Source organism: Tenrec ecaudatus, chromosome 11, assembly GCF_050624435.1.
Source record: "Tenrec ecaudatus isolate mTenEca1 chromosome 11, mTenEca1.hap1, whole genome shotgun sequence".
Taxonomy (NCBI): domain Eukaryota; kingdom Metazoa; phylum Chordata; class Mammalia; order Afrosoricida; family Tenrecidae; genus Tenrec; species Tenrec ecaudatus.
The window spans coordinates 11013171-11030962 of NC_134540.1; the positions used below are offsets into that span (position 1 = coordinate 11013171).

The following is a 17792-nucleotide window of genomic DNA, read 5'->3' on the forward strand; positions in this document are numbered from 1 at the left end:
CATTTATGTTGTAGTGTGTATCAAGGCCTTGTTTCTTAGTCAATGTGTCTTGCTATCCTAGTGCCATGCTGTTTTTAGTACTGTAGCTGTATAGTATGTTTTAAAATCATGAAATGTGAATCCTTTTATTCTTCTTTTCAACATTGGTTTAGCTATTGAGGACCTCTGCCCCTTCTATATAAAGTTGAATATTGGTTTTTCTGTTGCTTTAAGAAGGTTGTTAAATTTTTTAATCAGGATTACATTGAATCTATGCCTTGCTTTGGGTAATAGTTATTAATTGTTCCAACCCATGAACTTGGAGCATCTTTTCAGTTATCTCAGTCTTCAGCTCTCTCCGCAGTGTTTCGTGGTTTTCATTGTACAAGTCATTCACATCCCTGGTTAGATATATTCCTAGGTACTTATTCTCTTAGATGCTCTTTTCAATGGAATCATTGCCCTAATTTCCCTTTCAAATTTATCATTGTTGGTGTATAGAAACCAAACTGACTCCTGTTTGCTAACCATGGCCCCTGCAACTTTGCTAAATTCTTCTTTTTCAGTCTAGAAGTTTTCTTATGAACTCTTTGAAATTTTATATATTTATGATCATATATCTCGCCTGTGGATAGAGGCAATTTTACTTTTTTCCAATTGGGTATCTTCTACTGTCTTGTCTTATCTTATTGCTCTGACTAGAACTTATAGTGCAATATTAAATAGCAGTGGTAAAAGTGGAGGCCCTTGTCTTGTTATCAACTTCAAGGGGAAAACTCAGTCTTCCTCTAGGAAGTGTAATGTCAGCTGTTAGGTAGTCATATATGTTCTTACTCATATTACAGAATTTCCCTTCTATTCCCATCTTTTTAAGAGTTTTATCAAGAAAGGAGAATTAATTTTATCAAATGCTTTTCCAGCATCCACTTAGATGATCATGTGGTCCTTTTCCATGTGCTATATTGATGTGGTACACAGATTGATTTCCACCATTGAACCTTCTCTACATTCCTGGAATAATTCCCACAGGATTGTAGGATATGCTCTTTTAATGAGCTTTTGGCTTGTGTTCCCTAGAATTTTGTTGAGGATTTTGCGTCTAAAACCTTGAGAGATAATTGGCCTGTCATTTTGTTTTCTTGTCGTTGGTTTGGATTGTTAGGGTTTATGTTCCCTTCATAGAATGCATTAAGGATTATTCCTTCTGTTGTCATATATAAGCATAAATACTGTATAGTACAGACATTACATAAAGGTAACTATATTTTGTCTTCCAAACTTTAAAGCAAGTACATTTTGAAAGCTTAAATATTTCAAACCAAAAATAGTTTGCTGTAACATAAACTTCTGTTATATTACAAACCAAGGCAGTCCCCTATGTATGAAATTCTATGGAAACACTACCTCTGTAAAAAATATACTGCCATAAACTTTGATTATTACTTGTTTCTTGGGTCATGTTAATTTTGTTTGTGATATTTTGTAATGCCTTCATAAAATACTTTAAATAGAAATTAAGAAAATTTTTGTTTTATGAACGCCTTAATCACACCCATTGGAAGCTGACCAATTCATTTATATCCTTACCTTATTCCACCCAGCATTTAAAGCTGCTCAGCAAAATATATAAAACTTAGATAATGTGACTGGTAAAGAAAATGGAGGACAGGAAGTCCAAACATAATATAAATTGTCTGGAGAGAGCTGGAAAATACAAACCATATCACTCATGATGCAGTGGGAATCGGCCTTTCCCAGGCAGTGCAAATTCACGCAGGCTGGGGCACCTGCGCGTGCGCGAACGGGTCTAGCTGGCTCCGCCCACCTCCCGGCCCTACGGGGCGACTGCGCACGCGCGGCGGTAAGTACTGGCGCGGCGGCGGGCCTGCTCCCTGTGGCGGGCGTTTAGGGGCCATTGTGGGACCTGTCGTTCTTCTCTCAGTGGGATGAGGGCGGCTGGTGGCAGGAGGGCTGCCGTCGAGTGGCGCAGCCCGGTTCCTGCTCCGGCGCCGGGAGGCTGGGTGCTGAGGGGAGAAGGGAGCGCGCAGGCCGGCGGCACGTGGGGGCTCGGGGCGGCGTCGCCCCTTTACGGAAGTTCGTGGGTGCTGGTGCGGGGGCGGCGCTTTCCCGGGGCTCCTGGCCGCGGGGGCCGAGGAAGCCGGGCGCCGAGTGCGGCTGCGCACGAGCGGGCGGGGCCGAGGCCTGGGCCGGGTTACGGAGCCCTGCTGCCGGGTGGGTGGCCAAGGTGGGTGGGTCGTCATCCTCACAGTGGGCAGTTCGAGCCTGGCCGGCGCCCTGCGTCCTACCCGAACGGTGTCTTAGGTGGTTTGAGCATTTCTGGGGGTTATCAACCCATCACCGTGTACATTCAAGGTCTGCATTTCAATTTTACCACGACGTATTGGAAAAAGTTTATAAAAAAGAGAAAATACACTTGTAGAAAGCGAGGCGGAGAGAACCCATCTGGTAAGGGCCTACAAACGTCAAATTGGAAATATGGTTAAGGTATAAGTCAACCAGTACTCACAATTAATCAGATCAAGGTAAAATCATAATGCAATAGATGAAAAGTGTTTGGAAGACATCTAGGCCGGCCTTCGCCTTTCCTTGGAGTTGAGGAAACTCGCAGACTCACGTATGCTCCTTGCAGTCTGGCAACTGAGATTAATCCTTGCTGGTGGTTCCTGCCACAGCACCAGATGTCTTGCAGTAGACAAGGTGACCCTGTGAATTGGATACAGCAGGAAGGAGGTCTTGCTTTAAAAAAGGTATGTGGACGTTGAGGAATGCCGTGGTGCTATACGTTCGAAACGTGGCTGGATTTCCCTACTTCCCAGGCTGCGTTAAAGTACTGTTGTGAAAACATAGGCTATTGTAACCCGATAACCATACACCGTCCTCCGGCCCATTCCGACTCCTCGCCACCTTAGAGGATGGAGAGGTGCCCACAGGGTTCCCAAGGCTGTGATCGTTACAGGAGCTGCATCTTTCTCCTGAGGAACTGCTGGTGGGGCCAAACTGTTGACCTTGTGCTTGCAACTCAATACATAACCCAGTTTGCCCCAGGGTTTCTTCAGAAAGGACCAGTCCCCAGAAGATGATGTCATGCTTGGTAGAGAGTCTTCAAAACAGAGGAAGACCCTCACCGAAGTGGATTGGCACAGTGTCAGCAACCAGGAGTTCAAGTAGAACGATGATTGGATTGCACAAGCCCTGGCAACATTTGATTCCACTGTACATGGGGTTATGACGAGCCAGAACTGACTCAACAGTTCACCTAGCAACAGTTCACCAGAGCAGATCACCGGTTCTTCTCTCAGAGCAACCAATTGATTCCTGCCTCCAACAGTTTGATTAGCTTCATTGCACTTCCCTTGCCGCCAGGACTCGCTCTCAGCACCCCTTAGGAGGAGCCTGCCATTCTGCGTTGATGCTGCCCAGGGATGTGGCCACCGCCTTTCTGGTGCTGCTCCTTTGTGTCATCCTCACTCTTTATTCCTCTTCCTCAAGGCCACCCTGAGATGCCATCTGCTGGGAGGTGTGGAACCATACTTGGGGCTGGATAATTCTTGGTTCCCAAGGACTTCCCTGTGTGACTTGTAAAATGCCAAGCACACCCTCTCTACTTAGAACAGCCCCCAATATCTCCAGACATTGCCAGGTCTTTTCCTCTGGGAGTTATACTCACTCCTGTGGGGGATGGTGAGTTCAGTGGTACCAAGTAGCAGGGTCAGTCAGTTGTAACAGAAAACAGCACTGCCTGAATTTGGGGAGCATGAAAACCACAGTGATTATGACAAACCCACTTAGGATTTTAAAATGCCAAATACGACGTTTATTTAAAAAAATCATAGTGTTGAAGCAGAGTTTTGAAAAAGTTGATGGCAGCAGTTGTACAACTGTGCTTGATCTAATTGAATTATGGACTTATATCTGTTAAGCGTTCCTATAAACGGCCATCTAGCTGAGAAGCATCAAAGCCCACATGGAAGAAGCACACCAGCCTGTCTGACCACGAGGTGTAGAAGGGCCCAGACATCAAAGAACTAAAAATCATATCAGTGGGTGCCCACCTTCCTGATACGATCAATGAAGACAAATGTGTGCATAGCAAATGTGGTGAAGAAAGCTGATGGTGCCTGGCTATCAAAAGATATAGCGTTTGGGGTCTTAAAGGCTTGAAGATAAACAAGTGGCCATCTAGTTCAGAAGCAACAAAGGCCACATGGAAGAAACACACCAGCCTGTGTGACCACGAGCTGTTGAAGGGGTCAGGTATCAAGGAACAAAAAAATCATATTGTAAATGTGGGTGAGTGCAGAGTGGAGACTCAAAGCCCATCGGCAGCCAACCAGACACCCCCTTACTGAAGGGTTGTGGGGAGGAGATGAGCCAGTCAGGGTGCAGGGTAGCAATGAAGAAACATACAACTTTCCTCTAGTTCTTAAATGCTTCCTCCCCCCACTATCATGATCCCAGTTCTACCTTACAAATCTGGCTAGACCAGAGGATGTACATTGGTACAGATAGCAACTGGAAACATAGGGAATCCAGGACAGATGACTCCTGTAGGACCAGTGGTGAGAGTGGCGATGCCTGGAGGGTGGAGGAAATGGGTAGAAATGGGGAACTGATTACAGGAATCTACATATAGCCTCCTCCATGGGGAATGGACAGCAGAGAAGAGGGCAGGGAGAGACGTCGGACAGTGTAACATATGACAAAATAATTTATGAATTATGACGGGTTCATGAGGTGGGGATGGAGGGGGAAAATGGGCAGCCGATATTAAGGGCTCAAGTAGAAGGCAAATGTTTTGAGGATGATGGCAACAAATATACATATGTGCTTGACACAATGGATATATGTATGGATTGTGATAAGAATTGTATGAGCCCCCAATAAAATGATTTTTTTAAAGAGTTCCTAAAAAAATGTTTTTTAAAAATCATGGGAAAATGAATTTAAAAGATAATGGAATTTTTCCATGAATTTTTTGAAGTGCCCAAGATCCCCTTTCTCTCCCCATGTCCCGACCCCCCTGGCCCCAATAAATGTTACACTAGTGATATAAATAAAGTTTTCAACAAAGGTAAAACTCTTTAATGGGGAACGGGCTTTACTTTGGAGTGACAGAGAGGTTTTGAAATGAGAGGGAAGTGATAGTTAATGTACAAAGCACTGGATCAAGTTAATTACCATATATACTCGAATATGAGCTGACCCGAGTATAAGCCGAGGCACCTAATTTTTACCTGGGAAACCAGAAAAACCGATTGACTCGGGTATAAGCCTCGGGTGGGAAATGCAGAAGCTATTCAGTAATCAAAACAAATGGAAATAAAATTAAAAATTGAGACATCAGTGGGGTAATGTATTTAAATGTTTATTTTAAATAAAAAGCATAAATAAAAGGACAACAAGTCATTTAACATTAGTAAACCAGCACAGTAAGTGGAAAGTAGTTTCAACAAAATAAGGTATCAACCAGGATACCTTAAGACTACTATTCCCTGAGCTCAATCAGCAACCAAGCTAAAATGTAAAGAGTTAAAATCCTTTAAAACTGGATTCCTCATCATCATCCGTATCCCAATGCAGAGCTTCAGCTGGTGTGAGGTCATCATAGACATTGTCCTCACTGAGATCACCGTCATCACCATCACTGCTGTCATTTTCATACAAAGCGCGGTCTTCACTGCCATCCATAGCATTACTAATACTACATTTCTGGAAGGCACATCGCACAACGTCTTCTGGAATGTCTTCCCATGCATCTCGAACCCACTTTGCTATTAACTCTATGTCAGGCTTCATGAGATCTCCTTTTGTTAGTCGGGCTTAACCAGATGACATCCATTCATGCCACTGACCTGTGTATAAGCTGAACCCCAGTTTTTCAGCACATTTTTTGTACTGAAAAACTTGGCTTACACACAAGCATATATGGTAAGTCTCAGAGACCCTTTATCGGGTTTCTGAGGCTGTAAATCTATGGGAAAAGACGGCCTCGTTTTTCTCCTACAGAGCGACTGGGGGGGGGTTTAAACTGCCAATGTTGCAATTAGCACTTCCAATACTTTCCAGATAGCAATCACAAGGGTACCTCCACGTTGATTGTATAACGTAATAAAAGTACTAAATCCTGTAGACTTGTTCCATTTTTGTTTTGTGCGTTTCATCTAAAAAATTCATCTCATTCTTAGTATTTTTCACATAGTATATTTTCGTGTTTTTCCCATTTAACCAAGGTGCTCTCAAACTCACCTTAATCACGTGGAAAAGTGGTGTGCTCTGGTACAACCCCTTTCCCACTCCATGTGTTCCCCATTCATCTTTCTCGCCTTCTCACCAAACCAGACACCAAACTCACTGCCATCAAGTTGGTTCCAAGTCAGCGGACTTAAAGGACAGGGTAGAACTGCTTGCCTGGGTTTTCAAGACGGAAACTCTTTCCCCACCATCTAACAACAGGTAGGAAGTTCTATTGCTTATATTGTGTCACTGCCCTGCAACGGTATAAACTAGAGCACCACACACCATTGCCAGTAAGTGGATTCTGACGTACAGCAATGCTACCTTAGGTTTCTGGGGCTGTAAATCTTGCAGGAGCAGATAGTGACAGCGACTTTCAATCCAAGCACCAAGAATGGTGCTTTAGTACCTGTTAGTTTCTTTAACTGATAAAGTATTAAGTCAATAGCAATGGGTTTGGTCTCCTTTCACACATTTTGTGACAGCCAGACATCAGGGACTGAGCTGCAGGATATTAAAGGATTTGGAAAAGTTATCAAGGAATGGGACATATTTATTTTTTAAAAAAGCCAAATCCACACTAAAATATACTACTGTATTCAATTATAAAATTTCCACTGACATTTGACTACCTTTAATAGCAATGAAAAGAGATCAAACATCAAACCCACTGGTGGATTCCGACTCATAAGGACCCTGTGTAGAGTTTCCAAGCGTAAGTCTTTATGGGATCAGCCAGCTCATCTCCCTCAGAGTAACTGGTGGGTTAGAGCCACCGACCTGATGGTTTAGCAGCGCATCATATCACTCAGGACACCACCAGAGCACCCGTGAGAATGTACTTAGAAACTGCTCATTGAAATTCTTTGATTTTACATTTTTACAGTTTTCATAAATGACTAGGCCACTGTTTGAAAGACTTCACAGGTGCAGCGCTGCAGGAATTGTGTCCTGCTAGGAGAAGGAAAGGTCATCGAAAGATCTCAGAGTATATCAGGGATAGACACACACACGTGCTCATTACGCACACATAGACGTTCCTTCAACTGGAGGTGTTGCTGCGCTCTGCTTGGGTCACGAACTGCTGGTTCTCTTAGGAGACATGGGATTTTCGTTGTTGCCCAATTCTCTTACTGTATCCACTTTAAATATGCAAGTTCCATGTTGACCTCAGCTTCTCTGCCAGGGGTGTTGGCTAGTTAGTTGCCAACTAACTAGCCACCCCGGTGTATTTAAAGTCTACATGCCTGCAAAGAGAATCTCAACCTCTCTGTTCACAGTGAAAACCTGTATTACAATATTTAATTCTTACTTTGATGAGCCCCACCCACTCTATCCCGTCAGGTCAGAACTGACTCAGTGGCTGTGAGCTTGGGTTTGATTTTTATTGTAATAGACAAAACGTGGACAGGTAAAATGGCTCTCAGTGGTGGATGCTTCAACAGTGTGTGGCCATGCCAGGGAAAACTAACTGCCCAGCAGTAAAACAGTACAGGCGGTCAGTAGAATAACATGGATGAATATAAAGGCATTATACCCGACAAAAGACGGTCTCAGGAGTTAGCATGCGGTGTGGTTCTACTTATATGAAATTCTCACCAGGACAAAACTCCAGGGAGAACAGATTGGTGGTAGCCTGGGCTTAGGGATGAGGGAGGGATACATGTGACTGAAGGGGACAGCAAATCCCCATAGTGCTGGGACTGTACTGTCTTGTCTGGCAGTGGTTACATGGTCTGTGTTTTATACTTGCCATTTGCCCTCGTAAACAATATGCACATATAATAAACACACGGGGAACAAATGTCAGAGGCTGTGCTTGCTTCGGCAGCACATATACTAAAATTGGAACGATACAGAGATTAGCATGGCCCCTGAGCAAGGATGACATGCAAATTCGTGAAGCATTCCATATTAAAAAAAAAAAAGTAAGGTTATGTGGGTTACCCAGGACCCCTCTCCCTGAAATGGTATAATGCCATGCCTTATTTTCATGAAGTATGATAACACACGTGATTACACTCGAGCTGCACGCGCACACACAGATAACTGCACATGAAACCTGGGAGAGGTGCATGAGGAGCATCATGCTTCTGTGACTCACACAGTGGAGTCAGCTGCAGCTCAGAGCGCCCCTGCGGGACTGAGTAGAACTGCTGGCATCCGTGGGAGCAGGCTGCCTCATCTTTCTCCCCTGGAGCAGCTGGTGGGTTTGAACTGCCGCCTCTTCATTTAGCCGCCAGCACTTCGCCACCGCACCACGAGGGCCTCTCCTCCCACCATGCCTGTACTTGGGTAGCATGTTGCTATTGGGGGTAAATGGGTGAAGAACACATCAGACCTCGCTGCTATTTTTTTTACAAGTTCCTTTGAATCTATAGTTATTTCAAGATAAAAAGGTTTTAAAACTCATCCATGAGAGTTGGGTCAGTATGTAGGAACGGTCTTAAGGGTAAATTGTTGTTTGGTCCCTTTCAAAGAAGGGATCATGTCAATTTTGAGTACCAATATCTCATCATGGGACAGTGCTATTTTAATTTGCTTTTTATTATTGGTTTACTCTTGTTTTGGCCCTCTATCTTCTGTCCAAAAAAAGCCCTTAAAACTCACTGCCATCAAATCAGTTCTGCCTCATGACAACTGTATAGAACAGAGTAGAGCTGCCCCATGGGTTTCTGAGACTGTAAGTCAGCTTCATCTTTCTCTCAAGGAGGGGCTGCTGGCTTTGAACTGTTCATCAACATGATGCCCACTAGGCTGTCTGTGTGTTGAGGCTTTGTAAGGTAGCCAGAGTACTCACACATGATACAGATGCTGTGATCTGTGTGGTGTATACATGAACAAACTACACCTCAGTTCATGGGGAGGGTGGGGATTAAATACCTGTACACAATTTAAAAAACAAAAATAAGTGCCTGTACACAGATGTTCATAGTGGCTTTATTCTAAGAGCCAAACTAGAAGCAATACAAGTGTCCTTCGTGGGCCAATGGTTGACCTGTGGCACAGCCATACCACCATGGAGGCAGGCCACCCCTGGGATAGAGAGCAGAGGTGCTCTGCTGAGGGACGAAGAGTAAAGAAACCGCCGTGTGCCGTAGGATTCCAGTAAGTGACAGGACTAGCAAGGTGGGGAACACTGAGTAACTGTCAGGGGATGAGGTGTGTGTGTGGGGGGAGGGGGGGCATTGGCTGGGTCTAGAGGTTCCGTAGCTGTGGTTTCATTTCCTAGAAAGAAACACACAGCATATCTAGACACAGGTGACTGTGGTCCCCTCAGGAGCCCTGGTAGCTCTGCAGGGTAAGCGTTCGACTGCTGTGAGGCCAGTGGTTCAAAGCCACCAACCGCTCCTCTAAAGATTTAGTCTTGGAAACGCTAAATAGCGTCGCTATGAGCTGCAGTGGACTCAGTGGCAATGCGTAATCCCGTGACTGCCAGTTACCTGGTTCTGAGATCTTGTGATGATGAGGTAAGATGTTACCGAGGGAGAGGGTGGGCACAGGCCGAGGAGCCCATGGCAGCTCTGTTCTATTTTTGCTACTTTCTCGAGGTGTGGTGGTCTGAGCATTTAGCTGCTACCTACAAGATCAGCCGCTCGGGGAGAAAAACAAGACATGGCTTTCTAGTCTCGCACACCCACAGGGACAGTTCTGCCCGGCCCAGTGGGGTCGCCGTGAGCCGCAGCGCATTTTGGGTCAGAGTAACAGGTTGTCCTTGGTTTTACAGCCCACCAGCTCGCGTCCTGCCTGGGTTTCATCACCAGAGTGGTCTTCGCCTTCCTGCTTCCTGGCGGGTTGTAGCCCTTTGTGAAATGAGCGACTCTGAGGACGATGGCACCACCCAGCTCTCCCCCCACACTCTGGCAGCTCTGCAGGAGTTCTATGCCGAGCAGGAGCGGCACACGGCCCCAGGCGGGGCGGCCATGTACACCGTTGGAGCACTGGACGAGGACTGGGTGAGTGAGGCGGCTCTCCGCAACGGCTGTGGGGTGCCTGAGCCCTGGTGGGTCTGCCCCACCCAGTGCCCAGGCCGCTGGCACCTGCCATTCAGAGGCTGGTCATAGTCTCTCTGGGGAGCTAAGGCAGAGGCCCTGGCGCTGCTGACCATTTGGTGGAACAAGGGGTCTTTTTGTTCAGCACAGCTGTAGGCTGCGTTCTGTCGTGGCGCTTTGCTGGTGGCTGGGGGAGGGACTCCATTGCCGGACACGCAGCTCCAGGAACTGCCCAGGCTGGGAGCACCTGGCCACGGGCAGGCCCCCAGGGGGACGTGTGGCTTCCAGCGTGTGCCCGTTCTAGACTTCATTGCAATTTTACAGCCCAATAAAAACAAGGAGGCGGAAGACGGGAAAAAGAGTTGATGGAAATTGCTAACATGAAACCTTTTTGGTGACGTAGTGGATTCCCCAGCGGGCTGCTCAGTGTAAGGTCAGAGGTTCAAGCCCACCAGGTGCCTGGAGTAAGACCCAGCAGTCTGCTGCTGTGGCGGGGGCGAGTCGGAGTGGACTCGAGGGCTGTGAGGTTTCATCGGAGGCGGGGGTGGGCGGCTGTTCTGTGGTCCAGGAGAAACGAATTTGTTTCCAGGAGCGTGAGCCCACGATGCTCAATGCTTAGGTTCCACTCATTCGTTCCAAACTTACTGCCATCGAGTCAGTTCCGACACAGAAGGGCTTCTAATAAGAATTAAATAAGAAACAGTAGGCTGAGGGGAAAGCCTTACAGGGTGTGTAGACTCCCTGGGATGGGAGGTGCACATGGAAAGATTGATGTTTACGGTTGCTGCATTCTAATTTCTCTCCTGCCCTCCGCTCCAGCAACTGAGCCAATTTTGGTACAGCCCCGACACTGCACAGCGGCTCGCAGAGGAGGCCATGGCGGTTGCCGGCGAAGGTGGCAGGTGAGAGCCAGAGTTCTAGTTTTGTTTGCCTTCAGATCTAAAGCCAGGACCTTGTTGGCGATGTGGGTTAAGCATTTGGCAGCTGCTAGCAGTGGTGGGTTACGCACTTGGCACCTGCTAGCGGCAAGATTGGTGGTTCGAACCTGCCAGTCCTTCCTCAGGTTACCAGTGAGGCTGTCCTCGCCTTTAAAGATTCTGTCTTGGGACCCCAGGGGGCAGTTCTGTCTCATAAGGACAGCCATGGAAATTGAAAGCAGGAACACAAACGGATAACGTGTACACCGATATTCATTGCTGCGTTATTCAGAATAGCCAAACACTAGAAACTGCATCTGCCCTCCAACAAGTGGGTGGATAAATTGTGGCTACATATACAATGTGCATCTATACTGAGCTATCTCACAAAATAGGGTCTTGGCACATGTTACAGTGTGGATGAGCTTGGAAACATGCTACTGGGTGAAACGTCAGTCACTGAAGGACAGATACTATGTGCTTTCATTTAGGTGAGATCCCGAGAATAGGCACAGAGAGAGACTGGAGAAAGATGAGGCTCTCTGCTCCCATCAAGATTTGGGGTCAGACGTGACTGGATGGCCTGCATTTAATGTTAGCTTATTAGTGGTTACCCTGCCCTATGGAGTTGCCATGAGTTGGAATGAGCTTGATGGCCGTGAGTTGGGTTTTTGGGGGGGTGGCATGGGAAGAGGGAAAGGGAGAGTTACTGCCGAAGACACACTGAGCTGTTACGGTTGATGGAGACATTTGAAAATGGGTAAATGTAATTAACGCCACTCCATTGTGCCTGTAAAAATGCGGACGTGGCCAATTCATTGTTCTCTATGTATGTGCTTCCCACAATTAAAAAAAAAACTTGGCATATAATTTAAAGTATATAACTGAAATGGTTCTAAAAGGCTTATTTAAAAAACCCACATAATAGATGATGCTCATTCCCTCTCTCTCCTGTTAGGTCTCCCCTCACTCCTTCAGCTCCCTTTTAATTGGCTCTTCGGATTCCTAGTGGAGTAGTGGTTATGCTTTGAGCTGCTAACCACACGGTCAGCAGTTGGAAACTGGCGTTCTACTCCTGTGTAGGGTGACAGCCTCAGAAGCCCACAGGGGCAGCTCCACCCTGCCCTAGAGGGTCTCTGTGAGGTGGCATCGACTCAATGGCAGTGAGTTTTATGTTACTTGCTTGTTGTTTTTTCTGTGTGCAGAGCCCAAGGTTCTGAAATAGGCCTGGACCCCTGCCTGGTCTTTCTGCTGCTCTCCCCATACCTCGTCTGGGTCTTTATTTACCTGCTCATTAACACAGGTGGCTTCTTGTCTCGTCCAGATGATAATGCACCCAGCAGTCATTCACCACCCCCAGTCCTTCAGCCCTGTGTGCACGCAGGCGCACATGCACATCTTTCTTGTTGCCAGAACCCTGACTTTGTTTGTGGGTGCCCCCTTCCAAATGACTTAAGTGAGGGGGGCCTAAACCTCACCCCTGGGGATAGCCCTGGCCGGTCTAAGCCAGTTAGTGGGTTTCGCTCCTGCCATTTTCCTCACAGCGACTGGTTTGGGCATGACCATGGACTGTGGCTCTGGTCATTGGGGGAAGTCAGCCTAGGGGCTTCCAGGAAAACATACCATTCTGCAGGAGGCCACATGCTCCCAGCAGAGGGAGAGCCTAAATCGGGTTCAGAGTTTCTAGTGTTTTAACTCTCCAAATGGCCTTCTCAGCCAGGCTTTTTTGAAATTTGCTTTGACATGTTCTTTGGGTTTGGGGAACAGAAACAGGTGTGAAAGGACAAGGTCAGGACTGGAAGGTGGATGGAGTGGTAATGCCCGAGTAAATACCCGCAGGGCAGCTCTGGCTGTTAGAGAGGAAGGAGCAGATGTGTGGGGGGTCGGAAACTGTTCCTTGGCTCTGCTGCCCTGGGCGCTAACTCATCAAAACAGTTTCCCATTTCCTACGACTTTGTAATAAACCCCTGTGATCATCTGTGTCCTTTGAGAAAACCTATCCAGCTGTTGCTTGGGAATCGAAAAACACAGTCACCGTGACCTTCTGAGCTGACCTCTTCTTGGCCTTGAATTTAACTGGCTCATCGCATCCTCTTGAAAGCCACTGTTTCGATTGGACTTTTCCTCCTCAAGACACCCTGCCTCACAAGAGGCTAAGACAAGTGTATCAGTGAAGGAGCTCGTTGGAACTTGACAGCAGAGACGCGTGTAGACAGCTTTGCTTGGGATCTGTGTGTGTGTGTGTGTGTGTGTGTGTGTGTGTGTGTGTGTGTGTGTAGCCCTGGTAGCAAGACTTCTTGCCTCATCCTCAGAGTAGGTATATCTGCGCTGACTCATAGCTGCCTCTGCAGAATGTGTCCTATGTTTTACCCTGCCCCCCTATAAAAAGCACATCTGCATTTTTCATGCCTCAAAATTGAGTTGCAAGTTGTTAAATGCCAAATTCCTAAAAAAGAGAGGCAGCCTAGGCTTTTTGTTTTCCTTCTTTGAGTTCACTACTTTTCATTTCCACCATTTCTTCCTTAAAGCAAACAAAAGCTTAAATGTGAACACACGGACGTGTGTGTGTGTGTGTGTGTGACTGCACACTGTCTGCTGCCGGTGAAGGCCCTGCGGTGAGTGGGTGCTCCTGTATTTCAGAATCGCCTGTGTCAGTGCCCCCACTGTCTACCAGAAGCTGAGGGAGCGGCGCGGGCAGGCCGTGTCTGTGTACATCTTTGAGTATGACCGGAGGTTTGCCGTCTACGGAGAGGAGTTCATCTTCTACGACTACAACCGGCCCCTGGAGCTCCCCGCGCGCATTGCTGCACACAGCTTTGACATCGTGGTCGCCGATCCGCCCTACCTTTCCGAGGAATGTCTCCGGAAGACCTCAGAAACCATCCAGTACCTGGCTCAGGGCAAGATTCTGTTGTGCACAGGTGGGCGCCAGCTCTCCCTTCCCGAGAGAGCGGGCAACAGTGGAGGCTTGCATCTCAGGTTTCAAGAGCGGGAAGGACTCTTAAGTGCCCATCGTCGTCCAGAGTTCACTCCTTACCTGTGCGGCCTTAAACACATTCTCCATGCTGTGGGCGGGGGAGGGTCTCCATTTTCTCATGGTACCCTGGGGCAGGCACCACTGCCTGCCTCAGTGTGGTTGAAATGAGCCCTGAGTGAATGGTCACTGAGGGCTGGCCTGGGTGGGTTTCGATTTCCTCCTATCTGATGCAGTCTCTTCCCTTGATGAGAGAGGGGTTTGGGAGCCCAAGAGATGTGAAGTGCCTACGGCTATATAGCTAGAAATTATGACTCTCTGCCATTGAGTCAATTCGGACTCGTGGCAGCCCTTACAAGGCACAGCAAACGGTCCCTGTGGGTTTCTGAGACAGTAAATCATTATGGGCCTAGAAAACCCCACCTTTCTGCCCAGGAGTTGGTGGTTTCAAACCGCCGGCCTTGAAGTTAGCAGCCCAGTGCTTAACCCAACATGCCACCAGGGCTCCAGAAACGAGGACTAAGTTTTTAAATTAGGAATTTTCTCACTTGCAAGCTGGTGTTGCCCTTTGATGGGTCTCCTACAGTTGGGCCCAGAGCTGCAACATTAACAAGCAGTCTCCCCAGGTTGTCTGGGACCTATCCCCATCTCAGACTCAGTGTGCACCCCGAGGGAAGGCCACCCCAGCTTGTGACCAGACCTCTGCTGCCTTGGTATTGGGGGGCTGCTCGTGTCGTCAGGAAGGCCGTTCTGCCGGACAGCGCTCACTCAGTGCTGGTGGCGCGGTGGTGCCGCCGGCCTGCAATCCCAAAGCCGAAGCCCAGGTGGGGCTGGAGCCTGGGGGGCCGCATGAGGTAGCGATGGCAGGGAGAGGCGGTGGGTTTTCCTAGCTAACAGTAGGGAGTTTGGGTTTTCTTGGAAAGCTGTTAGGGCCAAGTGGCAGGGCCCACCTTGTTGACTTTGTACCGAATACGGCTTTGACAGGGCACCTGAGGAAGGTGGGCGGGAGACCCTCACAGTCAGCTGAGGTGGTGGGGGTTGCTGGGTGGTGGTCGGGGCTGGGGCTGTTACCATGGACAAGGAGGGCACGGAATGGGGGCCGAAATATGTTGTGACTTGAAAATGAATGGGGCTGGGGGGAGAGGATGACTCCAGGTCCCTGGCCTAAGCCAAAGTGAGACTAATAGGGAGGACAGTGAGGCTGGTGGGGGGTACCTTGAGGAGATAGTGAAGCTGATGGGATAGTGAGATTAATGGAGGGGGCAGTGAAACTAGTCAGGGGGACAGCGAGATTAATGGGCAGCGATTTAATGAGAGGGACCCCCGGGGTGGGGGGACAGGGAGGCTGAAGGAGACATTGAGGGTGATGGAGGACAGTGAGACTAGTGGAGGAGCAGTGACACTGATGGAGAGGGCCTAAGGGGGGACAGGGAGGCTGATGCCGGGGCACTATGGTAAGGACTGAGGGGGAGAATGGCTTGAGGTGAGGATCTAGAGGCCAGCTTTGGACAACAAAGTTCCGGGTGCCCCTCAGGCTGTCGGGCAGAGGAGAGGCTGGGGCCAGAGAGGCACTGGGTGCCCATGTCTGATTGGCATTGGCAGGAGCAAGTGATGCTGAGAAAGGCGTTCTTGAGCAGCTCGGTTGGAAATGCTGGCTGGCAGTCCCGGGGTTTGCGCTGCGTGAGTCCCTTCACTTTCCCGGTGTGGCCCGTCACCCACTCCAAGCCTGGGGGCAGACACGTGGTGCCGCTTGTACCGTGCAACAGCAGGGCGAGCTCACTGGGCTGTCTGCAGAAATATTTGAGGAAGCTAAAAGGAAGCTGAAGACCAGGGCGATGGCCCCGGCCTCCCCCTTCTTTGTTGGCTAGTACTGGCTGTCGCCACCCGAGTGCCCAGTGTCGGGCACCGTCCACACGGGGGATGGTGCACTCCTGGTGGCAGTGTACCGCTCAGACTCACGAGCTGCTTCTGTTCAGGGGCCGTCATGGAGGAAGCAGCTGCCACCCTGCTGGGAGTGAAGAGGTGCAAGTTCATCCCCCAGCACACCCGGAACCTGGCCAATGAGTTCTGCTGTTACGTGAATTACGACTCTGGGCTGGACAAGGGGCTCTAGCTGCTCAGATGGCCTTGTGAGCGCCCAGGCCGCTCCTCAGCAGATTCAAGACTCTTACCTCATCCTCCAAATGGGGACACCTGAGCCCAGCTTCAAAATAAAGGACACAACCTGGCCTTATTCTCATTTTCTTGGGCTCATCTGCCAGCCTGGATCCACAGGCTGCCAGTAGGGAGACGCCTCAGCTCATCTGGCCCCATCGCCTCACTTGACAGATGTCTGAAAACCAGAAGCACAGCAGAGACTTGGCAAGGAGCTCCCCAAGGAGACAGGCCCTGGCTTCTACCTAGGTGGCACAGTCCCTTATATGGACTCGGCCCCGCTGTCCAGGAGCAGCCGTGCAGTCATCCTGAGGACAGTGTCAGGAGTGGTGACAGGGCTGTAGCTCCAGCGTCCTCTGAGTGGCTCAGCCTCAGCCAAGAACATGCAGGCAGCTTCTGTCACCGACACCACTGCACAGCGGGGCGGGAGAGCGATGGAAAACCCCCAAAACAGAAACCCCCAGCAGTCCAGCTGATTCTGGCTCACGGTGACCCTGTAGGACAGAGCAGAGCTGCTCCACTGGGTTTCTGAGGCTGTACATCTTGATGGTAGCAGACTGCCTCCTCTGCCTTTTGACGAGCGGCTGATGGGTCTGAACCATTGACCCTGTGGTTAGCATTTCAGTGCTTACCTGTGCCATCAGGTCTCTCCTGGGAGTGTGGTGGTCCACATTCCACACCAGGGCCTCTTGCTCAGCTGTGGACAGGAGTGACCAGGACCACACAGTGCCACATGGAGGGTCCTGGGTACCAGGTTGGGTGGGAAGAGCCCATCTCAAAAGGTCACATTCTACAGGGTTCCATTTGTGAAACATTCTCAGAGTGACATGATTCTAGACACAGACCAGACCAGTGGCTCGCAGAAGTTAGGCAGGAGAGAGACGGGTCTAGGGAGGGCAGTGTGGCCACAAAGAGGCATTCCGTGGGGTTTGGAACAGTCCTGTGTCTTGACAGTGGTGATAAATCGCAGAGAACCACACAGGCACCCACAAATGAGTGGGTTAAATGCCACAGCAGAACTCTCCCAATTGTTCGGTTCTAAGTCCATTGTTGCAGCCAGGGCCAGCCCTTCTCACTGAGCGAGGTGTGTGGGTTTTACCAAGGTCAAGTGCCTGGTTGTGATACTGCACTGTCCAGTGTAACATATTACCTGCAGGGACGTGAAAGAGAACCCAAACCTTCCTGTAGCACCCTCTGCTCTGTCTGAACTCCTTGCTGTGAATTGGGAGAAGGCTTAACAAGCAGGTCAGCAGCTCTCCATTCAACAGTTCGTACAACCTGCTTTCGCCTCAGTGATTGCAGATTCCTCTGCGCAGCCCGGTTTTCTCCCACTCACACCCGGTGTTCCGGTTTCCACCCGCTGCTGTCCTTACCCTCGAGGACTTTGTCCTTGGGTAAAAGCTGCCCTTTTGATCTCAAATGGTTGATTATGCTCAGGTGTGAACCCCTCCCTAGTAATGGGTCCCCGACTTCCGCTGCCATTGAGTCGATTCTGACTCCTAGCCACCCTATAAGACAGGC

The 17792-nt window shown here is 48.9% G+C and overlaps 1 protein-coding gene and 1 non-coding gene across 3 annotated transcripts; both read left to right on the plus strand.

Annotated features, from left to right (window-relative positions):
* Positions 1 to 1813: 1813 nt before the first annotated feature.
* On the plus strand, positions 1814 to 17552 carry EEF1AKMT1 (EEF1A lysine methyltransferase 1). 2 transcript variants are annotated; one of them, XM_075562847.1, is made up of 6 exons: positions 1816 to 1840; positions 6340 to 6453; positions 9962 to 10190; positions 11046 to 11128; positions 13784 to 14064; positions 16094 to 17552. In XM_075562847.1, the coding sequence occupies exons 3-6, from the start codon at positions 10047 to 10049 to the stop codon at positions 16228 to 16230; spliced, it is 645 nt and encodes a 214-aa protein (XP_075418962.1). In that variant the 5' UTR covers positions 1816 to 1840; positions 6340 to 6453; positions 9962 to 10046; the 3' UTR covers positions 16231 to 17552. The 2 variants fall into 2 exon arrangements, with proteins under 2 accessions (XP_075418961.1, XP_075418962.1); XM_075562846.1 differs by lacking the exon at positions 6340 to 6453 and having other exon boundaries at positions 1814 to 1840.
* Positions 8050 to 8153, plus strand: LOC142461919 (U6 spliceosomal RNA). The gene has a single exon (XR_012787087.1). It is a non-coding gene; the product is annotated as a U6 spliceosomal RNA (small nuclear RNA).
* Positions 17553 to 17792: the final 240 nt, after the last annotated feature.

Excerpts from the sequence above, each read along its gene's own strand:
- EEF1AKMT1 (XM_075562846.1), top strand. The coding sequence starts at position 10,047 with ATGAGCGACTCTGAGGACGATGGCACCACCCAGCTCTCCCCCCACACT. Across the intron at positions 10,191-11,045 it reads GAGCACTGGACGAGGACTGG|CAACTGAGCCAATTTTGGTA; the intron begins GTGAGTGAGGCG and ends CCTCCGCTCCAG. Across the intron at positions 14,065-16,093 it reads CAAGATTCTGTTGTGCACAG|GGGCCGTCATGGAGGAAGCA; the intron begins GTGGGCGCCAGC and ends GCTTCTGTTCAG.